A 25,188-nucleotide genomic window follows, 5' to 3' on the forward strand; every position below is an offset into this window, starting at 1 on the left:
CAACATAAAGTATAAAAGGAGGCCACATCTTCTAAGTTGTGGGGCAAGCTGTCTGTGGCAGATAAAGTCCATTAGCCAACTAATGTCTTCCAAGGGTCAGTAAATCAGGGGAGGGTGGCTGTTTTCACACATCTGTTCTCAACTTAATGGTTCATTTATTTAACTGATGACTGCTGTCTTTTTGGGGGTCTGATATTTAGTGGGCTCAGGAGGATGATAAATAGGGCTCTGCTTAACTTTTTTTTTTTTTTTAACCTACAGCCAATGCCCCATCTGTGGTAATCCAGGATCACCAACTAATCATATGATATCCCAGATCTATTCTTTTTCTCAGCAATAGGCAGATTTCAAGTGAGTGAACTTGAATATGGGAGTGGAAATGGAGGCCTCACAGTCAGAAAGTGAGACTGGTAGTCTCTATACTGAAGAATAGGAGAGGAGAACTAGGTATTTGGTGTTCTCTACAGAGTCCTCTAAGATCGGAGCTTCATCATCAAAAGACTGAAAGGGAGAAGTGGTCCTTAGGACAAGAAGAGAAAATGCTGAGCCTCATAAATCCAAACAAGTGTAAAACCATTAGAATGCACGAGATGCAAAGAAGTGTCAAAGTAGCACATTGCTCTTCACCAGCTGTGGGAGAGAAAGCCCAAGTGACACATAAAATGTGAAATCCTTAGGAAATGTCCAAATTCATAATAACCATTCCTACCCAACATTGTTTTCCCATACTAGCAAAAAGACCAAAATAGTCACATTTTAATTTCCTTTCTTTTACTACCCTTACAGGTACAGGGGTGTGCAGGAATGAGGCACGTGGTGGCGGGCTGGGGATGGTGGAGGAGGAAGCATCAACACATTTGGCAGAGCTAATTAACAAGTTTAATTAGGATCACATAGAATGAAGTCAATGATGGTGATCATCACCATAAATCAAAAGAAGGATGCAAGGTCAGGGTTAACAGACAGTCAGAGTAACAGCCTATGGCAGGGAGTGAGGACAGGGCCTTCCACACATGAAAGCTCTCAGATTTAGACCTTGACATCACTTTCAAAGGCAGTTTATGTATTAATATGTAGTCACAGAGATATACTCATAGTATTGAAGGAAGATCATCCTCATCCAACTTAATACTTTTATCCCAGTTCTGGACCACACTCAGAGTGCACTAAGTGACTTTATTCACTTCCATAAATCTTGTATAGTAGTCCTCCTTTTATCTGTGGTTTTGCTTTCCATGGTTTCAGTGACTACTGGTCAACTGTGGTCTGGAAGCAGACGATTCTCTTCCTAACATATTGTCTGGAGGTCAATAGTAGCCTAACACTAACACAACATCACAATGCCTCATCCTCTACCTCTCTTCATCTCATCAAATAGGCATCTTAGCATCTCACATCATTACAAGGAGAAGGGTGAGTACAGTGCAATAAGATACTTTCAGAGAGAGAAAGACAGAGACCACATTTACATAACTTTTATTACAGTGCATTGTTACAGTTGTTCTATTTTATTATTGTTAATCATTTCCTGTGCCTAATTTGTAAATTAAACTTTATCACAAGAGTGTATATATAGGAAAATAGTATATATAGTTCATTACTATCTGGTTTCAGGTGCCCACTGGGGTGTCGTGGAAAGTATCCCCTCTGAATAAGGGGGGGGGGGAACTGCTGTAATTATCTTATGAATGGCACAGATATTGCTTTGTATTTTTGGTTTCTGAAAAAAAACACATTAATTACATTTAAGCATGCTATGTTATAAACCTCATTTTGCATTTTCTTCTAAAAAATATTAGTAGTTTAGGCCTTTCCTGATCTCTGAGTGCTCCTAAGTTTGGAATACATGAGTTTATGATTAGAGGAAAGTATAAATTAATCCCAGGAAGCAACGTGAAATGTACAGAAGATAAGGATCAGACTTCATACAGCAACCCATGGCACAACGGAGGTTAAGACCAGGCAGAGGAGGACCCAGCACATGGTCACTGCCTAGGATCGGCTGCTCCTAGAAGTAGCACCTCCCAGCATGACCCAGGTTTTTGGGAGAATGCTTGAGTGTTCAGGTGTCCCACTTCCCAAAAACATCCTGTGGCTTGCTGATGGGTAGGAAATGTAATTGCTGAACAATTAGTCCATGAATCATTGAGAATTGACTGGTATGAAATAATGAGGAGGGATGCCCTCTGGATTAGGAAACACATTTAATACTGGAAGCCTGAAATTCAGGAAAAACTGAATCATAAGGTTGTCATTTTCAGCACCTGTATCAACCCAAAACTGTATGTGATTGATCAAAACAAGCTGTAGGAAGAACACATCAGAAGAGGAGAAATGGCTATTAGCAAACAACTAATATGGGTGCTAGGAAATTACTCACAAACTAAACTAATAGTGGAAAGAACCATGACTAGGGATGGTTTACTACATCTGTCTTTCTTCAAATGGCCCACCCCATACTAATGACAATTCGTTGTCTTATGACTTTGAGTCATCTCAAAGGAAAAAATGTCCTCCTCTCGTACCACCTACTCAGGGAGTGACCCTCTTTTGGTGGTTTGCAGGGCCCATTCTTCCCTAACACTGTGTTCATTTGTTGTTATTTTAGGTGGGGACTGTCACATCTGCAGTCCCTAGTACAGTGTCTGTCTATCCTCTCTGATCCTTGCGCTTAAATGTCTCACACTTGCCACTTTCCAGCCAGCTATGGAAGAGCAATGGGTTTCTCAATACACCCAGACCACAGCCCTTTTAATCCGAAGACACTTGGTAGCTGATCTCTGGCTCCCCCTCTTGGGTACCTGCCTGCACTGCCCTCTTTAGCTTCTATGACTTTTTTCCCCCATCTACCTCTCTGGTTCCCTGATTTAGGCCCAGCAAAACCTTTCTGGACAACCTGACACTTCCCCCAGAGCACCTGGCTCATACTAGGTATGTATGCAGATTCCATGAATAGGCTAAGAAGTTTTTTTTTTTTTAAATCTGTTTTAATATGTTCAAGCAATTTCTTTGGAGCAGTCTAGTCATAGCTCATCTGTAGTGATACTTTTGTTCTTTTAAAATAATTAATTCAACAGACATTTCTTCTCTTCCCCTTCCCTCTCTCCCTTCCTTCCTTCTTTCTACATATTCAGTATTTTGCTAAGTACTTAGAGATGCAGAAATGAATAAAATGCAGTCCTGGCTCTCAGAAGGCTTTCAGTCTACTCAGTGACTCAGAAAAGTCCATGGAGAATGAAATTACACACAGATGTGGTAAGTGCTTGTTAGGGGTTTGCATGGGGTCCTAGGAATGTGTATGTGTGTGTAGGGTGGGGTGGTGGTGGTGGTGGTGGGAATGTTGCCCATCTTAGCCTGCAGAGGGTCAGGAAAGCTTCCAGAGGAAGTGACTCTGAAGCTGAGGTCTAAAGAAGTAGAATCTATTTAGGGTAGAGGTTTTGGATATGCCAAGCAGGGGGAACATCTTATGCAAAGTTCCTGAGGCCAAAACCTCTTGGTGCATGTGGGGAATTACAAGTGGCTTGGAGTGTGGAAGGATGAGTCTAAAAATGTACTCAGGGACTGATTTATAAATAGCCCTGTGCATGTGGATATGGAATCCTGCAAAAGGTGTGAAGACTGAAGAATTTTATGTTAGTGCCATATTAGTTTGGCATTTAAAAGATATTTGGCCAGCTAGAATGTGGATTATTGACTTACAGACCAATGGGCAGGCCTTCCAGCCTAAAATCCAGTTAGGTGGCAGTTACAGTAATAGAATTATGAGCTAAAAAGAAAACATCCCTGCCTTCTAAACACTCTGTCTGGAATTCGTGAGAAATCGTTTATCATGATAGAGTGAGGTACATATTAATAGAAGTAGGTGCACAGCATGATTGATCACTGATTACCACTGTGGACTGTATGCTTTTAAGTTCTTTTAGTCTTTAAAATTCTGTAACTCTAGGCAACCTAGTTGTGGGGAATGCCTCTGAGCCTCTCTGCTTTGAGGTTAATGGCATATAAAAAAGGAACCACATAGGAATGATCACTGTAACACCATTCACAAAAGAGAAAACCATTAAACAACCCAAAGACCCATTAATGGGAGAGTGAAGGAATAGAATCTTATGGAGACACAATGGAATATTCTATATAGTCAGAGGGAAAGAACTATAGCAGTGACACAATGTTATCTCATGGATGAATCTTAAGCAAATAAATCTAAATGGTAGGTCCCTAAAGATTATATACACTGTGATACTCTATTCATATATCAAAGAAATAACTAAAATAAGATATGTTCTAAAGAAATATATGTAAGAATTGTAGTAAAATTCTAATTATCTTATGTAATTATATATTAATTACCATCAATTATAATTATTAATCATTAATATATTGACCATTAATATTCAGTTAAAATTAATTTTCTATATTATATTGACATAAACATCTTATATCAATTATGATTCTGTATTTATATTACTTTATGTTAACATATTCATATAAATATAATTTATGTTAATATCAATTTATGTTAATATAAAATATATAAATTATTAGCATAAATAAGTAGACAGTTTTTTATGTTATATGATATATTAACATATAATATATTAATTATTAGCATAAACTAACATATTTAACATAATATATATTAACATAACTATGTATACATATATACTAAAAGTATAGAAAAAGGAAAGCAAGAGAAAGATGAACATAGGATTTATTACCTGGGTGGAGAAAAGCATGAGAATGAATGACAGAGGGACTGGATGGTTAGAGTAAGTTATAACCCAAGTTCTAGACTTAGTTTTAGGAGATGACTTTGGAAGCTAATTACATTATTCAATGTAACTAAGTAACTAAATTATAAATATAAGAAAGCCACATATGGATCTTTGATGAGAAAATGCCACGAATAGGAAGGAATATAATTTATCTGATCCAGTACCTCTGAGCTAAAAAAAAAAAAAAAAAAGAAACATAAGAGAAAGAAGGATAAAGATTATAATGGTGCCCACTCGGGATCCTGAGGGTCAAGGGCTGGGGGTAGGGATGAGGAGGACAGGGCCAGGAAACCCTTGAGGGAGGAGAGAGAAGAACCTAAGAAGAACATGGCTTGGGAGCCCAGCTGGGAGAGAAGGGAAAGGCCGGGGCTGTTTGGGGTGCTCGGGGAAGGGGCCAAATGCCTGGGTCCGGACAGTAGGATTCGGTCACTTGTTGATAAAATTCCTTCTGAAAGGCTCTTGAAGAGCAATGGAGCCAAGGGAGACTTTGCCTCGAGTGACAGAGGATCTGAGTCAGGTCTGAATGCTCCACTACTAACAAGAATAGGAACAGAGCTTAAGCCCTTGTTCAATGAGTACGACCTGCTGGAAGTGGAACCAGCTGCCCAGCAGCTTTTCTGTTTCCCCATGTGCCAGCAACTAACCCAGGCTAATGTGCCGGCATACTCACAGTTTTATGAGGTCTGGTCCAAATATTTCTATCACTAAGTAGCAGGTGGTCTTCAAGAATAACTTTTCTAAGAAAAAATAAAGAAGGGGAAATAGATTATTTTTTGTTCTGGTGGACTTGATGCAGGAGTTAAAAATGACCATCTTTACTAGGAATTGATGCTGAATGATTAATTTATCATTAATTCAAGTTTTATAAGAGTTCAAGATTATAAGAGTTCGGGGGGGAAATGTTACAATTAATGTATTCATTAAAATATCATCTTAGGCTTATGTAAATGCCACTTTGTTGACTGTACATGATGAAGATCACCAGTTTATTAAAAAAATAGAGTTAATTTTTTGGGTTTTATTTTCTTCTGTACAGCAAGAAACATGTGAATGTTGGAGACGATCTCCTTTGTCGAAATGAAAGAAAGAGGACTCACTTTAAAGTAAATAGTCTGAAATATAGCTTTGTTAAAAATACTCCTCTCCTGTGTTCATTTGGTAAAAAAGATTGCATTTTGGATATTTAGTTTTTGCTATTGGAATCCCAGAGATAGGAGACTGTCAAGATATCTCTGCCCTGCCATCCACCCCAGAGAACGCAGAGACACAGATGCCCTCCCCAGAGCGCCACCACCCAGGGACACACACACATTAACTAAGCAATCTCCTTCCTCTCCATTGCGACAGTACAGGGGTGCTTTGTGGATTGATCTGCACAATGAAACCTGTTAACTCTCTGGTCCTGTTTTTCCAATTTGTGAGTCTACTGTGAAACCTTGGGAATTAGGACCTCAGCACAATTAGGACAGACAGGCTGTCCTGGGAAGAGACAAGAATCTCTCCCTGACGAGGATTTATCTTGTCAGGCTTATCTCAAACTGAGCTACCCCACACCTTTCTTGGAAGGTAGGGTAGTGAAAGAACAGGAGAAACGTGGGGAACTCTCTCTAGTACTGCATTTTTACTCAATAGTAAATAATATAAATATTACTCTTGTATTATGATGGATCTATTCATAGGACTTTTTCCCCTACAATAAGGCATGAATTTCAAACACACTGTGCTTTTGTAGTAGGAACTTAAAATTATATCCCTACATTGACCTTATAGAAATGAAAAGAACATAGGGGAATACTGCATCTGATGACAACTAATTAGATAACTAGATGAGATGGACAAATTCCTCGAAAGACAGACTGCCAAAACTGACTCAAGAATAAATAGACAATCTGGATAGATGTATAATAAGAGATTGGATTAGTAATCAAAAGCTTCCCACAAAGAAAAGCCCAGAACCAGATGGCTTCACTGTTGAACGGTATCAAATACCTAAAGAAAGCATCTGAATAGATTTTTCTCCAAAGAAGACATACAAATGGCCAATAAGCACATGAAAAGATGCTCATCTTTAGCTATTAAGGAAATGCAAATTAAAACCACGACGAAGTGCCACTTCACACCCATTATGATGTGCTGTAATAAAAATGATAGATGATAGCAAGTACTGATGTGGAGAAATTAGAATCTTCATACACGACTGGTGGGAACATAAAACGGTGCAACCACCTTGGTAAATGGTCTGACAATTCCTCAAATGGTTCAACATAGAGTTACTATATAATCCAACAAGACCACTCATAGATATATACCCAAAAGAATAAAACATATACATCCACACAAAAACTTGTACATGAATGTTCATCGTGGCATTATTTAAGATACCCAAGAAGAGGAAACAACTTAATCCAAATGTCCATTAACAAATGAAGGAATGAACTAAATGGATTATATCCATACAATAGAGTATTATTCAGCTGTGAAAAGTAATGAAGCTCTGCCACATGCCACAACATGGGTGGACATTAAAAACATTACACTAAGTGAAAGAAACATAATTCCATTTATATGAAATGTCTAGAAGAGGCAAACGCATGGAGACAGAAAATTAATGGTTGCTTAGGTCTGAGGAGGATAGATATTTGGGGCAGTGACGGCTTAGAGGTGCAAGTGTCCTTTTCAGTATAATGAAAATGTTCTAAAATTCATTGTGGTGATGGATGTACATCTGTGGGAATATATTAAAAGCCATTGAATCATACATTTTAAATGGGTGAATTGCATGGTGTGTGAATTATACGTCAATATAACTGTTTTAATAAAAAAAAAACACCTCCTCTCCCCCCTGGGTGCTCCTTTGCAGGGGCACTGCAGTGGAGAGTGTCAAGAACCTCTAATGTCATAGGACTCAGAGACCCGAATTCAGCATCTGTTGATCTGCTTCTGACCTTGGATTGCTTACCTTTCAATTCCCTCACTTGAAAAATGTGGGAAAGGGATTCATTCTCCTTCACTAGACTGTCTAGGAGGTTTGGAGAATTATGTAGCAGACAGTCAAAATTACATGAATTGGCAAAGCACTCTGCAAGCAAGTTTCAAGTATAGCTAACATAGAACTAGTTTAGCTGAGAGCTGGGCAATATTATGCTTGTGCAGTACAGCTTGAAAGAGAAAATTTATCTTCTTTCTGGTAAAATAAGAGATGTTGGTGTGTGCGCGTGTATGTATTTTTTTTTTTTAGAACCTTGTTTTGCTCAAGTTGAAATGAGTGGCTGAAAGTTTCTCCTTGTTCTTTGAGTAGGACTGTCTGTTTCTCAAATGGATTCTGTGATCATTTATCAGACGGATTCTGTGATGATTAAGAGTGAGGGGCTCCTGGAGCAATGGCTAGTTTGGAAGAGGAGAAGCCCCCTTGACAGCTAAATTCTAGATCAGCACAGAAGGGTACCGAGTGGAGACATGTAAAGTGTCCAGCGCAAGCCAGATAGAGCCCAGTCAACTTGATCAGCTATAACCTCACCATTATTATTTTTTTTAACCTCACCATTATTGATACAACTATGGAAAAGATAGTTACTATCTAGGTGCTAGTCACCTGTCTGATGTACAATGTATACAGTTAAACTATCTGCGACCAGGAAGGTACAAGAACATTTGATTTCTACAGAGTCAGATTTGAAACAGCATAGAAGAAAAAAAAAATGTGGCCATTCCAAGAGCAAAGGAAAGTTAAAAAGGAGCAAGGGAGGAGTCATCATACATTAGATGTACACATGTGTATAAATAAAACCCAGAACATTCTAGGTTGGAAGTCACCTTCACATTTACCATGAAGAAGTTTCTCACAAGAACGTTTTGAGGGAGTGCTTATTTTTACCCTTGTTCTATAGGAAGGAACATTAAACTTTAGAGAGCTTAAAGCCCCCAAACACGGATCTACTACATCATTCAGTAAGAGATTAATTTTTTTTACTCCAAAAGCCCATGTTACTTAGAGTGTGCATTTCAACATACTTAGGACATTTGATTTGATTTTTCATCTACTCCAGGTATGGAAGGTATTGTGATACACTAAGTACTGGTGAGAAATTTGGAGCACAGGGAGATTAACTGACCACACAGCAAGTTTTGTGGCTATGATTTCCAATTTGCTTGGAGATTTTCAGAACTTCCAGAATTTGAGGAGAGTTGCCTTCCTCGTTTTAAATCTACATGAGTTTTTAGCTATCATATTCCATGAGAATAAGAATTTTGCAGAGGTGACCCAAGAAAAGTGAAGTTCTAGCAAGGGTCTCAGAGTGTATGAGTCTGCTGACCCCTAGGGAGAATGATTCCATTAATCATTTTTCCATTAACAATTCTGAGATTCTTCCAAGGTGTTTACTAATGAGAGCCAGAGGCAAAAGCAGCAGGTGAAACTGAAGGTCAGTAATGTTTTGCAGAATTAAAAAAAAAAAAAAAAAAAGTCTTCCCAGGCAAGGAAAGGCCAACATGATTTACTGAGTGATTATTCTCAAGAATGTTGCTTACATGATTTCAGACTGCTAAGGTTATGTTTTCTGAACTTTTATTGCTTTGGAGGTAAAAGCAATACTATTTAAAAATAATCTTTAAAATAGTAACTGTGTGTTGAAGTACATAATTTCACTTTCCCTGTCCCCCATTCTCCTGGCTTATCAGATTGAAAGCAATACTGGGTGCAGGTAGGCACTACGGTTCAGACCTATTTTGTTTTTAAAAAGAAGAAATCCTGAGCTAGAAGACTGATTATCTTTGTTACCATTTACAATTTGCATGGCCATTCTGCGCACTGGTTTCTACATCCATAAAATGGAAACAGTAATGCCCACTATGTCTTTATGTATGTCAAATGAAAGAACGTTTAAGCTGAACTGAATACCTTATTTCTATCCAGAGGTAGAACATTAGTTAATAAAATGAAAATAACCCCAAGCAGCATTCTTAATGCTTTGAAATTCCTTCAAATGAAAGATAAACCACTGTGGAAAACTGAAATACCTACTTTGCTTCCCTTGGTGAAGTATCAACTTTTATTTTACCAGAATCTGACTTTCAGACTCCCATTTACCTCATCAAATTCTGAAATGTCCTGTGCTGAGTCAAAAGGAGCCCAGACTGTACCTGGAATACCAGCAATCTTGGTTCATGTTGTGTTGCATTTCACTAGTACATTAGGACAGGGTCATCTAGGAAAAAGGATTTTTACTGAGCCTTTCATCTTTGAACAATACAACTTTGCCTAAAAAGAGAAAATCAAACCCCAGGTACAAATTATGATATGTGTCAGTGTGGTCTATTACATGGAAATGACAACCAATCAAAACAAGTCTTTTTTATTTATTTATGATAGTCACAGAGAGAGAGAGAGAGAGAGAGAGAGAGGCAGAGACACAGGCAGAGGGAGAAGCAGGCTCCATGCACCGGGAGCCTGACGTGGGATTCGATCTTGGGTCTCCAGGATCGCGCCCTGGGCCAAAGGCAGGCGCCAAACCGCTGCGCCACCCAGGGATCCCCAAAACAAGTCTTAATGATAATTATGACTGGTTTTCACTTTTTTCCTTTTTGTAAAATGAGGCAGCCCAGGTGGCTCAGGGGTTTAGCGCTGCCTTTTTGTAAAATGGTAATATTTTCCTCTTCTTTCTCTAATTCAGAGATGTGAAAATACAGAGTAAGGTTATAATAGATTGTGAATGTCCAATAATAGGAGGATGGGTCAGTAAAATATGGGACATTTATATGGTGAAGAACTGTAGAGTAATTAAGAGGCTTGACCTAAGTCTTTATGTCTTAACATAGGTTTATAGACTTCAAAAGCATGTTTTTGGGTGAAAAACAGAAGTTGCAGAGCTTGTGCAAATAGTAGATATTAATATAACAGCAAAACCCCACACAGAGAGTATTCTGGAAAGATGATGTTGGAGGCAGCAGATTTTGGGAATTTCTACCTAAGAGGGGAGGAAAAAAATTGCTCATGGATTGAAAAACCCCAAACCTATGGACAGTTGCAACAAAGGTAGGTATCTCCACAAACCCTAAAACACATTTAGGCAAGGATAAACCATTCATGGCCACAAGACTTGTAGGTTATCAATGTCCGTGTGGGAGTAAGTAAAAGAAAGCAAGCAATGGAACGCCAGAAAAAAAAAAAAAAAAAGTGAATAGGGGAATCCCGGAACAGTCCATAGGTATTGCGTACAAAGTATGGTGGGCCAATTAAAGAATAGCTGTGGAGACTGGGAGGAGGAGTTTTGCCCACTGTGTTAGCAGATGCGTGGAAGGGGCTCAAGGCTAGAAGAACTAAGGGGCTGGCCTGGCCAGGCGTCTACAAATTGTAGAAACTGACCTGCCAGAGCTGTCTTCCAGGACAGCATGCACACAGTTTTTGAGGAGAAACTCCGAGTCTAGAAATAACACTGAGCTGGACAGAAGCAAAGGAAAGGGAAAATCCAAGTAAAAGTGGGCAGGGGAACAGTCAGAAACTCAGCAAGGTGTTGTGGTGTGTGTGTGTGTATCCACGTGAACACTATGTAAGAACAACAAAAAAAGTTCTGTGGATCTAGAAAAGTATCCTGAACCACCTCTCTTTTTAAGCGTTTTGGAAAACTAATTTCACATAAAAATGAGTAACAGAAATGTATCTAGGTCAACTCCCATACAAAGTTATTATAAGAAAAAAAAAAAAAGAATAAGGAACAGACTTGCATCCCTACAGAGAGCAAAAGCATACCAGAAAGTCAAGCCCAAAAAAGGACTAAAACATAACATAGTATTTCAAAATGAGCTAAGAAGCATTAATAAAATGCTGTTGATGTCATGAAAGAACAACAGAAATCAGAATAACTCAGTCATGGAATAAAAGAACTCAGGGAAGAATGCAAGATTACAAGGGAAATGAAGTCTGAACTAGAATGAACACAAGAACTGAATACAATAGCTAATGTCTTATGAAAAATGCAAAGTGAAAAAGAGAAAAAACTTTCAAGATTAAAAAAAGGAATAGAAAGTTTTCAAGAGATAGGCAACATACTGAGGTTAGGCAAAGAAGATTCAAAATATGAATATTAGAAATCCCTGAAAAAGAAAACCAAATCAAGGAAATGGAATAAGTAAACAACTTTCCTGAAATTATTAAAAAAAAATATACTTGAGAGCACATTACATTCCTGACACCAACATACGACAACTGACATGAAGACACATTCTAGTTAGATGACTGAATTTTATAGAAGAAAAGAAAAAAGAATCTTTGAATTTCTAGGCAAAAGCAGAAATTACAGGAAAAAGAGAATTAGATTATCAGTAGGCTTTTTAAAGTCACATTTAAGATGTGGGAAAGAAAGGGGAAGAAATTGTGTAAGAGGGAAAGAAATTGTGTGCCAAGGATTTAGATATCCAGAAAACAACTGACTTTCAAGTGTAAAGGGCACTGAAGCTTGTTATTGACATGCAAAAATTCAGGGAATATTGTTCCCAGGAGGCTTTCCTGAGGAATGAGCTCTAGACAACTTGACTAGAGAGGCATCCTCATAAGGGCTGGTGATGAACATCAATCAAATAGTTACTGATGGGGCTGAGCTAAGTGAGGGTGGGCAGGGAATGGGTATTGTACATAATAGCTGCATGCTCGGGCCATACAGTGCAATGATTACAAAGGGTGAAGAAAGGAGAAAAGTATATGCAGAAAACAATTTTAAGTGCTCTCAATGATTATGAAGTATATTAATGGCAGCAGTGCTAGGATTGATATTCTGGGACTGTTATATGGGTAATGAGGGATAGATGAGTGAATAATTATGGGGTATTTTATCCCTTTGTCCTTTAGAATTAGGACTTCAAGTATGGAAAGAAGGAGATATGACATGGAAGAGATTAAGAAGAAAATCCTGTAGCAAAACAAAATCCTGTAGTCCTGAATTTGAATTTGAAGTGTCAGTATAAACTCACTAGATATTTTATCTTAAAATTATACGTAAGATGGGTAAATGTATATAGAGGTATATGTAAATATATGTATTTTTTCTGTCATTGTCTACTGAAGAGGCCTACAAAGAATGACCACCTCAGTAGCAATGAACATTCCTATGTTCCCAGACTGTGGTCTTAAAATACTATTTTTCACTAACAGAAACCAGACTTTTTGAGAGAAATGACTGATTTCAAGTCTGCGACTGGAAATGTACAAGACGGGGCTGGAACATCTTGTCATACCAATTAGTGAAGGAGCTATCAAAAGTTACTTAGGCTCATGTCAAAAGGACTCAGGAGCCAACTTGAAGAAGTTCCCACCGGTCAAACATGTGACAATTTGAGTTACAAAAGGATAATAATTGACATAGACCAAAAATCTGTTGTGGTCTACACAACAATACATATCAAATATGTATAAATTCAAGAGTTCATAATGGGCTGGGCCCATATTTTGAAGAAAACTGATTGACTACTATGGGATGATAACAGAAAGGTAATGAATTATTTGAAAATGAGCAAATAAGGCCAAGGAATGAGGCATTTATCCTGCCTTTCCTACTATGAACAAAACCATTAAAGACAGTGGGGAAAAATGTCTCTACAATATGATAAGGATGAGCGAATGTGCCTCTAATGCATTTCCACCACTAAATATAATATAAATGATATATTTGAATAGCACCATTTTGCAACTCCCAGTGAAGTAACAGATCTAGTTATTGAGCATCAACAGCTGGTAATATCACAAAAGGATAAAAGAGAAAAGTGAAAGAAAGCATCACCATTTATAGTCTTGCCAAAGAAATCAAACTGGAGTCTGATCAAGCCTCTGGATCTAGCTGCAAAATTTCAGGAAATACAGAACACAGAACAACATATTCAATCATACCACAGGGAGGCAATCAGCAAAATCCAGACTGTGGGGAACTCTATAGGACAAATCCCACAATTAAATTACACGACAAAGGACAGGATGGGAAGAAAACTTGTAGATTAAAATAGACTTAAAAGACATATCAAAAAATTTTAAACTAGGCAAGACTATAGTGTAGGGAATGCTCACTTGGATGATAAAAGCATAAAGCAATGAAAAAAGTGATTACAGAAAAATTCAGGATGCTGTTCCTTTAGGCAAAAGAAGTGATTTATGATGGAAAGGGGAGTAGCTACCTACCTGTGCCTTCTTGACCCAGGCTACATTTACAAGGGTATTCACTTTTTAATAACTGATAAAACTATAAAGTTATTTTGTGTGGCTTTCTAGATTTGTTTTGTTTTACCAAAAGACACGTAAAAAAAATTACCCACTGAACAATACCAAACATTGTTTATGGATTCATACAAGTGAATGTGAAAGTGTCAAACTTGACAAGAAGTTCATCAAATTCATATAAGTGGTTCTCTCTAGGGAGATGGGAGGAAGAATGAAACTGGGGGTGAGGGGAAGCCAAAGAGTGTTTCAAGTTCATATGCCACATTCTAATTCCACAAAAAAAGAGGATGTAAATATGTCAAAATCTTAACAATGGTCAATCTGGAACATTGTAGACACGTGTGTTTGTGTATTATTCTCTCTTGGTGTTTAGTTTAAATTCCAAGAAAATTAAGCATATTGTTGCTGAATGCAATAAATTCTCTGAGAATGCTTTGATGCTATTGGCACAGCATGATAGGTAAACCAAAGACACAACAGGCATTAGTCTATCTTCTTTGCTTTGAAAAAAATTCACCCTTGATGAATTTGTTTTAACATTAAATGGATGACAGTTTGACTCTCAAAGAAGTTTACTCATCGTGACTATTCACCGAATAGTAGTCTATAAGGGAAATAGAATCAATATTTTCTTAATTTTGTTGAGATGGAAAGAGAAATACATAATGTGTATATTTTTTGTACTTAAACTAATCTTTTTTATTCATTCTAGAACAGAGATAATTTTAAATTATGACTTAATCATCAAACATAATACCTATTCCACCCAAATGTCTAAATTTACTAAGTATGCTTTCTATCTCTTTTTTTTTTTAATTTAAATTTTAGGTAGCTAACTTACAGTGCAATATTGATTTTTGGAGTAGAATTCAGTGACTCATCACTTACATACAACACCCAGTTCTCTTCACAAGTGCCCTCCTTAATACCCATCACCCATCTAGGCCATCCCCCACCCACCTCCCTCCATCAGCCCTCAGTTTGTTCTCTATCATTAAGAGTCTCTTATGGCTTGTTTCCTTCTCTCCTTTTTCTCTTTTCCCCCTTCCCATATGTTCATCTGTTTTCTTTCTTAAACTTCACATGCTGAGTGAGATCATATGGTATTTGTCTTTCTCTGGCTGACTTATTTCACTTAAGCATAATATACTCTAGCTCCATCCATGTTGCTGCAAATGGCAAGGTTTCATTCTTTCTGATGGCTGAGGAATATTCTATATATATATATATACATAGTGATATGTATAGTGATATATATAGCGATATACGTGTGTGTGTGTGTATCACATTTTCTTTATCCATTCATCAGCTGATGGACATTTTAGCTCTCTCCATAGTTCGGTTATTGTTGACAATGCTGCTATAAACATCAAGGTGCATGGATTCCTTTGAATCTGTATTTGTGCATCCTGTGGGCAAACATCTAGTGTGCAATTGCTGGATCGTAGGGTAGTTCTACTTTTAACATTTTGAGGAACCTCCAAACTCTTCTCCAGAATGGCTGCACCAGTTTGCATTCCCATCAACAGTGCAAGATGGTTCCCCTTTCTCTGCATGCTCCCCAATGCCTGTTGTTTCTTGTGTCGATGGTTAATTTTAGCCACCTTCGCAGATGTGAGATGGTATCTCCTCATGGTTTGAATTTGTATTTCCCTTATGATGCTGAGCATCTTCTCATGTGTGTCTTTTAGCTACCTGGGTATCTTTTTTGGAAAAGTGTCTATTTATGTCTTCTGACCATTTCTTAACTGGATTATTTGTTTTTTGGTTGTTGAGATTGATAAGTTCTTTGTAGATCTTGGATACTAGCCCTTTATCAGATATGTCATTTGCAAATATCTTCTCCCATTCTGTAGGCTGCCTTTTGGTTTTGCTGATTGTTTCCTTTGCTGTGCAGAAGCTTTTTAACTCGACGAAGTCCCAATATTTCAATTTTGCTTTTGTTTTCCTTGCCTGTGGTGACATGTCTGGTAAGAAGTTGCTATGGTCGAGGTCAAAGAGGTTACTGCCTGTGTTCTCTAAGATTTTGATGGTTTCCTATCTCACATTTCATCCATTTTGAATGTATTCTTGTGTATGGTGTAAGAAAGTGGTCCAATTTCATTCTTCTGCATGTGGCTGTCCACCTTTCCCAACACCATTTGTTGAAAAGACTGTCATTCCTATTGGATACTCTCTCCTGCTTTGTTGAAGATTGTCAACCATATAGTTGTGGGTCCATTTCTGAGTTCTCTATTCTGTTCCATTGATCTATGTGTCTGTTTCTGTGCCAGTACCATATTGTTTTGATGACAACAGCTTTGTAGTATAGCTTGAAATCCAGAATCATGATGCCTCCATTTTGTTTTTCTTTTTCAGAACTGCTTTGGCTATTTGGAGGTCTTGTGTGGTTCCATACAAATTTTAGGATTGTGCTTTCTAGCTCTGTGAAAAAACACTGGTTGTATTTTTTTTTAATTTTTTTAAAAATTTATTATTTATGATAGTCACAGAGAGAGAGAGAGAGGCAGAGACACAGGCAGAGGGAGAAGCAGGCTCCATGCACTGGGAGCCCGACGTGGGATTCGATCCCGGGTCTCCAGGATCGCGCCCTGGGCCAAAGGCAGGCGCCAAACCACTGCGCCACCCAGGGATCCCACTGGTTGTATTTTGATGGGGATTGCATTATATGTGTAGATTGCTTTGGGTAGCATTGACATTTTAACAATATTTGTTCTTCCAATCCATCAGCATGGAATTCTTTTCCATTTCTTTGTGTCCTCTTCAATTTCTTTCATTAAGTGTTCTATAGTTTTCAGAGTACAGATCTTTTACTGCTTTAGGTTTATCTCTAGGTATCTTATTGTTTTTGGTGCAATTGCAAATGGGATTGACTCCTTGATTTCTTTTTCTGCTGCTTTCTTATGGGTGTATAGAAATGCAACAGATTTCTGCACATTGATTTTATATCCTGTGACTTTGCTGAATTCATGTATGAATTCTAGCAATTTTGTGGCGGAGTCTTTCAGATTTTATACATAGAGTATCATGTCATCTACAAATAGTAAAAGTTTGACTTCTTCCTTGCCAATTTGATGCCTTTTATTTCTTTTTTGTTATATGATTGCTGAGGCTCAGACTTCCAGTACTATGTTAAATAGTAATGGTGAGAGTGGATATCTTTGTCTTGTTCCTGACTGTAAGCAAAAGGCCCTCAGTTTTTCCCCACTGAGGATGATGTTAGCTGTGGGTCTTTTGTATATGACCTTTATGGTATTGAGGTATGTTTCCTCTATCCATACTTAGTTATGGGTTTTTATCAGAAAGGATGCTGCAAAAAAAAAAAAGGATGCTGCATTTTGTCAAATGCTTTTTTTTTTTTTTTTTGCATCTATTGACAGGATCATATGCTTTTTATCCTTTCTTTTATTAATGTGGTGTATCATGTTGATTGATTTGTAAATACTGAAGCACCCCTGCAGCCCAGGAATAAATCCCATTTAATCTTGGTGAATAATTCTTTTAATGTACCATCAAATTTGATTTGCTAGTGTTTCACTGACAATTTTTATATCCACATTTATCAGGGATATCAGCCTACAATTCTCCTTTTTAGTGGGATCTTTGGTTTTGGAATCAACATAATGCTGGCTTTGTAGAATGTATTTGGACATTTTCCTTTCATTTCTATTTTTTGGAAGTTTGAGAAGAGTAGGTATTAGCTCTTCTTTAAATGTCTGATAGAATTCCCTTGGGAAGTCATCCAGCCCAAGACTTTTGTTTGTTGGGAGATTTTTGATTACTGATTCAATTTCTTTGCTAGCTATGGATCTGTTCAGATTTTCTATTTCTTCCTGTTTTAGTTTTGGTAGTTTTAAAGTTTCTAGGAATTTGTCCATTTCTTCCAGGTTACTCAGTTTGCATGTAATTTTCATAGTATTCTCATAATTTTGTATTTCTGTGGTGTTGGTTGTGATCTCTCCTCTATCATTTGTGATTTTATCTTTCTCTTTGCTTTTTGATAAGTCTGGGTAGTGGTTTATCAATTTTATTAATTCTTTCAAAGAGACAGCTCTTGGTTTCATCAATGCATTCTACTGTTTTTGTTTGTTTGTTTCTATGTCATTCATTTCCACTCTAATCTTTATTATTTCCCTTCCTCTTCTGGCTTTAGGCTTTATTTGCTGTTCCATTACTAGCTCCTTTAGGTGTATGGAGTACACTTTTCTTGTTTGTATTTGACACTTTTCTTGTTTCTTGAGATAGGCCTATACTGCAATATACTACCCTCTTAGGATTGCTTTTGCTACATGCCAAAGGTTTTGGGTTGTCGTGCTTTCATTTTCATTTGCTTCCATATATTTTTAAAATTCTTCTTTAGTTTCCTGACTAACCTATTCATTCTTTAGTAGGAGGTTCTTTAACCTCCATGTATTTGAGGTTTTTCCAAATTTTTTCTTGTGGCTGACTTCCAGTTTCATAGTGTTGTGGTCTAAAAATATACATGGTATCGATCTTGATCTGTTTGTACTTGTTGAGGGCTGGTTTGTGACTCAGTATATGATCTATTCTGGAGAATGTTCCATGTGCATTTCAGAAGAATATGTATTCTGCTGTTTAAGATGAAATGTTCTGAATATATTTATTAAATCCACCTGGGCCAGTGTGTCATTCAAAGCCATTGTTTCCTTGTTGATTTTCTGCTTAGATGATCTATCTGTCCATTGCTATAAGTGGAGTATTAGAGTCCCCTACTGTCATTGTATTATTATCAATGAGTTTCTTTGTGTTTATTATTAGTTGATTTATATATTTGGGTGCTCTCAAGTTGAGGGCATATTTACAATTGTTAGATCTTTTTGATGGATGGACCCCTTAATTATGATATAATGCCTTTCTTCATCTCTTGTTACAGTCTTTATTTTAAAATCTAGTTAGTCTGATATAAGTATGGCTACACTGGCTTTCTTTTGACATCCATTAGCATGATAGATGGTTCTCTATCCCCTCACTTTTAATCTGCAGGTATGTTTAGGTCTAAAATGGGTCTCTTGTAAGCACATGTAGATGGATCTTGTTTTTTCATCCATTCTGATACCCAATGTCTTTTTGATGGGAGCATTTAGTCCATTTGCATTCAGAGTGATTATTGAGAGATATGAATTTAGTGCCATTGTGTTATCTGTAGAGTTGGTGTTGCTCTCTGGTGACACTATCTGGTCCTTTCTAGTCTTTGTTGCTTTTGGTCTTTTTTCTCCACTCAAAGAGTTTCCCCTTAAAATTTCTTGCAGGGCTGGTTTAATGATCATGAACCCCTATAGTGTCTGTTTGTCTGAAAAACTGTATCTCTCTTTTATTCTGAATGATGGCTTTGCTGGATAAAGAATTCTTATCTGCATATTTTTCCCATTCAACACATTGAATATTTTCTTCTTCTTTCTGCCCTGCTAAGTCTCTTTGGACAGATTCACTGTGAACCTGATTTGTCTTCTCCTAGTTTAAGGACCTTTTTTCCTTTGCTGCTTTCAGGATTCTTTCCTTGTCTGTGTATTTTTTGAATTTGACTATGATATGCCTTGGTGATGGCTAGCTTTTGTTGGATTTAATGGGAGTTTTCTGTATTTCTTGGATTTTGATGTCTGTGTCCTTCCCCAGATTAGGGAGGTTTCAGCTATAATTTGATCAATAAATCTTCTGCCTTTTAATCTCTCATTTCATCATCTGGGACTCCTATGATACAAATGTTATTACATTTTACTAAGTCACTGAATTCCCAAAGTCTACTTTCGTGATCCATTACCTTTTTTTTTTCCTCTTCTTTTCAGTTTCCTTATTTTCCATAATTTTATCCTCTATATCACTGATTCACTTCTCTGCTTTATCCATCTTCGTTTTTATGGCCTCCATTTGTGTTTGCATCTTGGTTATAGCATTCTAAATTTTGGCCTAACTAGATTTTAGTTCTTTTATCTCTATGGTAAGGGATTCTCTAGTGTCTTCTATGCTTTTTTCAAGCCCAGCTAGTATCCTTACAATCATTTTCAATTCTCGTTCAGACATCTTACTCATAGCTGTATTGATTAAATCCCTGGCCATGAATTCTACCTCATGTTCTTTCTTTGGGAGATTTCCTCCATCTCGTCATTTTGTCCAGAAATAAAAGAGTTCAGAAGAGAAAAGGGAACAACAAAAGCAAAACAAACATGCAAAAAAACAAAAACAAAGCAAAAAACAAACAAAAAGAAAAAACCCAAAAGACAAAAACAAACAAAACAAAAATACAAAACAAGAAAAACAAATGAAAAAAACTAGATCCTGGAATGCTTGGGTCTGCTTGTTAAAAGGATCTAGATCCCTTGGGATGCCTGGGTGGCTCAGTGGTTAAGCATCTGCCTTCGACCTGGAGTCCCAGGATCGAGTCCCACATCCGGCTCCTTGCATGGAGCCTGCTTCTCCCTCTGCCTGCATCTCTCATGAATAAATAAATAAAATCTTAAAAAAAAAAAAGAATCTAGATCCTGAGATAAATAAAATGAAAGTAGACCTATATATATATGAAAAAATATGAAAAGCATACATACGAAAATTCATATATATATAAATTTCATATATATCTATGAAAATCATAGATACAAAATTGTTTAAAGAATCATAATAAAACATTAGAAAAAGAGAATTGGAAAATATAATACATGAAAATATAACAAGAAATAAAGAATAAAAGTGGAAAGGAAGCCCGTTGCTCTTTCCCCCGGAAGCTGCCCTCGGGGGAGCTGTGGTTTCCAGGGGTCTTGGGGGTCTTGGGGGAGAGGCCTGCGGGCGCCTGGCCTCCCGGCCACCTGCGGGCGGGGCTGCTGGGCGGCGCAGGGCGGCCTGGGTGCGCTGGCTCAGGCCTGGAACCCAGTTTCCAAACTCCAAAATGTCAGGGACGCCTGCTGGGAGGAGCAGGGCGCTCCCCTGGGCGCAGGTGGCGCAGGTGGCGCAGGTGGCGCAGGTGTCACCCGCTTGCCCTCCGCTCCCGGGAGAGCCCTCCACAGACCCTAGGGGCAGCCTGCTCCGTGGGCTGCAGGGCCCCATGCCTGGGAACAGCGCAGCACTGTGGCGCCACCTGTTCCTCCTGTGACCCAAGGGATCCTCCGGGGATTGTGCTCCCCTCAGCCACCCGAGCACCTTGAATCCGGACGGATCCTCCCGGGTCGGGAGCGTATGGAGCTTGTGCGCTGCGCCACTGCCAACACGGTGCAGGCTCCTCCCTGAGGCCTGCACCCGCTGCCTCCCCCCGCGAATTGCCCTGCCCCCTACCTTCCACAAAGGTGGTCGTGTTTCTACTTGGAGGCTTGCAGGTTTTGTTCTCTCGGACTCGGACTGACTTCTTGGGTGTTCAGAATAACTTGGTGACTATCTAGCTCTGCTGGAGGGTGGAGACAAGCTCAGAGTCCTCTCCTCCCCACCCCCACATTTTGTTTGAATCATCAATCAGTTCCTTTTATTATTATTATTATTTTTTTTTGGAGAATGGGTTAGATGATTTTATAGAGAGCTGGTTCAAATCCATGGACTGATTCCAGGTCGTTTTCCCATTGGGGTTTTATTTACTCATGAACAGAGAGAGAGAAAGAGAGAGGCACAGACACAGGCAGAGGGAGAAGCAGGGAGCCGGACGTGGGACTCGATCCCAGGTCCCCAGGATCAAGCCCTGGGCGGAAGGCGGGGACTGAGCTGAGCCATCCTCGCTGCCCATCCCATTGGGTGTTTGAAGATCAATTGCCTTCTGGGCCTAAACAAAGCTCTGTGTTGGTAGGCCTGTGGGTGAGTCTGTGCATGTGGTTAAATTAACATAAATCATTGAAAATTATTCATTTTTTTCATTATTTTGACCTTCTTAGTATTTAAGGCAATGAAACTCAGTTGGGTAAATCATTCTAAATGTGACAAATGAAACGATAATTACCATTCTACATTTTATTCCCCAAATGTCCACAATAGTCTCATTCTGCCTAGATGGAAAATGAACGTTGGAGGACAAAACTGCCTAGAGTGGTTTTCGCGCATGTGTGTGTGTTTTAATTTCCAGGAGCCCCATAAGAATAGCAACTCACGGAAATAACTCAGTTACGTTCTCTTCCATAAGCGTGTGTATAGACTCACTCACAATGACCCAAGAACCAAACAAAGAAGCAGACCCACAGCCACCCGACCCTTTCTGTATTTACCTGGCAGGTAGCTGCAGAGTCTCTCCATCGAGGCCTCCACCGTGGAGTTGTGAACTTGAACAAGTTGTTCAATCACGGATACCACCACCACACAGGCTGCAAGGGGGCAGAAAAACACGTCAGCAGTGTCATAAGGAAAACCCTGCTGGAGGGCCAGGGGAAAGGTAAGGATACGTGTGTCCTTAGGAACACCAACCTTTCCAAAATACAGAATTTTTGTGTGCTGAGCCTTTTATTTATTTTTAAAGATCTTATTTACTTATACATGCGAGACACAGGTACTTAGGTAGAGGGAGAGACAGGCTCCCTGGAAGGAACCTGATGCGGGACTCCATCCCAGAACTCTGGGGTCAGGACCTGGGCTAAAGGCAGCCACTCAACCATTGCGCCACCCAGGTGCTCCTGTTTGCTGAGCCTTTTTAAATCTACCGTGTGCATAAAGACACTGTGAGTTGTAAAGTGTGAAGTGTGCTAAGATGGTGTGTTCAAGGATCAGAAAAACTGGTTGTCAGTTCAGTTTTGCCACTTGGAAGCTTTGTGACTTTAGCAAGGTAACTGAATCTTTGTTTAGTTATATTTCCATCACATGGGAGAAAGATAAGACATTTATTATTTATTTATTTAAAAATATTTTATTTATTTATTTATTCATGAGAGAGAGAGAGAGAGAGAGAGAGAGAGACAGGCAGAAGGAGAAGCAGGCTTCCTGCAAGGAACCCGATGTGGGATTTGATCCTAGGACCCAGGATCATGCCCTGAGCTGAAGGCAGACGCTCAACCATTGAGCTACCCTGGTGTCCCAAGACTTGACATTTAAAGGAGATAGTGCAGGAACAAACCAGCCAGCATGGAGTAGAAGCTCATAGACATTGGCATCTTTCTTCTCTTCCTTTTTGCAATTGATGGCTTCATTGTGAATAGGATCATTCCCACCCCATACATGCTCAGCTGTGACCTAGGGTGAGGTTTTTAATTTTAGAAAAGTGGTGGAAATTGCTTATCATTTGTAATCAGAAGACCTGGCCAGGCTTTCTAAGACTTGGTCTCTCACTGCAAAATAGGTAATAAGTTTCCTATAGGGCTGCTGTAATGATTAAGGGAGATAACAATGCAAGTGAATGTGCCTTTGAAATCATAACACTATTGTAAAATATCATTTTACCTCCCAGCTATAAAGCACTCTGCTTGAAAGCGTGTACCAATATAATAAGTATCTAGAAGGAACCTCAGATTAAATTCGAAATATATTCCTTCAGCTGCCTTGATATATAGGTGTGTAGGCCCAGAAATGCTAGGCTGAAACCCCTTAGAGAGTTCTATCACCAGCTTTGATTTCCTAAATGCTTGGGGAAGCCCAAATCTCCTTTTTCCAAAGGGAAGGGACACTTTCTTCTATACACAAAGGGTTGATTGGCCAAAGATCAGTAAGTCTATGGGAGGAAATTGTTTGGCCTCCTTGAGATAGGAGGAGTAGCATTTATTAGCAGAGGTTGGTTTCTAAGCAGGCAAAAGAAGGCTTATATCCCAAATGAGAAAGTTCCAGGGTGCCTGGCCCAGTAGTAAGCTCACTATTACCCATCTGCTCAAGGAGCTGGGAACCCAAATTCATATGCAGTGTCATTAAAACCAGGTTTCTACCAGAATTCTTGAGGGAAGGTGGCTCATAACAGAGGTGATAGTACAATTGAGGATTTCTTGACATAAAGAAATAAAACCTTTTGTGAAATGTTGAGATTGCTAATGAATGAGAGACTTCCTACTTTCTTGACATTGCAACATGTGATGAGTCTTTGGCCTCGATTGCATTGTATCCCTCAGCAGAGAGTCTGCTTGGGAGTCTCTCTCTCCCTCTCCCTCTGCCACCCCCCCAACACTTGCATGCTTTCTCTCTCTCTCTCTCTCTAAAACAAACAAATAAATAAATCCTTTAAAAACAAACAAAAAATCCAAAGAAGGCAGTGGAGATTGGGTTGAAATTTTGCATAACAATCACTTCATCAGGCATTTCATCAATAAGCTGCTTTACCCAGAGTGGGCTTGAAACACAAGTATGCATTTGTTTTAATCCAGGGCTTAGAAGGGTCAATGCAATGTGCTGCTCAAAACCAACCTGCTTCCTTGTACTTATAGGTATGGGTTTTTCTTTTACTCAGAGGAATCCCATCGAGGACTCTTATGACTTTGGTGGCTCCTTGATGGCTCCTTAGCACTGCTTGCTAAAATTGGAAATCATTAGATAAAAAGGAGCCAAAAAAAAAAGTCAACTGTCTCTGAAGATTGGGTGGATCTTCCCATTACCTTCACTCTGCCTAGTGAAGAGTTATGATCAAAAGAGCTCTGCAGAAAAGCAGGTAATGGGGTTTGAAATACGTAAAAGCCCAGGTTGGGCTCAGCTTTGATTTGAGTCCTGTTCACTTGGACATCCCTGCCCATTTCCAGTGGGCTCAACTCCCCTTCCAGCTGGTTTGTTAATTTAAGGTCTACAGTAAGGTGTGTTCTGAATCCTTTAGTTGGCAAGAATGGATAAATTGACTTTGCTATCGTTTCTAATAATAGGTTCCACAGGCTTGACAAGCTAAAGAATGTTTTCCTTGGGAGAGATGCATGAGCAAAGTAATTTCTCCCATTACACACCATTCTCTGGCTGCTAATAAAAGGCCTGGCTCTTCTAAAGTGAGTTTGTCCAAGCTACTGTTCATTTAGAAAGTGATGAGAGCCAGTGAGAGCTGTGCTTTTTGTTCAGTGGTCACCATCTGAAACCTCACATATGGCAAATCTCTTCTCACATGGCATCTGAGACTAATGAGTGTAATAGAAACAGACACTCCTGATATTGTAGGAAAAGACGCGAATGGACCCAAATAAAAACACCTGCCACGGGGATCTGTTTCTGGACACATAACTCAGGTAGGCTGCAAATGATACCCAGAATCCTTTTGAAATGAAACAGGACTCTTGCAAGTCTAATTATAATCATATCAGTGCTCTCTGGAAATGTAGCCACTGCAGAGAACAGGCTAAA

General features: G+C 38.8%; 1 protein-coding gene across 1 annotated transcript in view; it reads right to left on the reverse strand.

Moving 5' to 3' along the window:
* Positions 1–25,188, reverse strand: part of AOAH (acyloxyacyl hydrolase) — a 161,559-nt gene that overhangs the window by 120,566 nt on the left and 15,805 nt on the right. Inside the window, 2 exon segments of the mRNA XM_038557345.1 lie at positions 5,446–5,512; positions 22,167–22,262. Coding sequence (XP_038413273.1) covers positions 5,446–5,512; positions 22,167–22,262 — 163 coding nt within the window.

Source organism: Canis lupus, chromosome 14 (genome assembly GCF_011100685.1).
Source record: "Canis lupus familiaris isolate Mischka breed German Shepherd chromosome 14, alternate assembly UU_Cfam_GSD_1.0, whole genome shotgun sequence".
Lineage (NCBI taxonomy): Eukaryota > Metazoa > Chordata > Mammalia > Carnivora > Canidae > Canis > Canis lupus.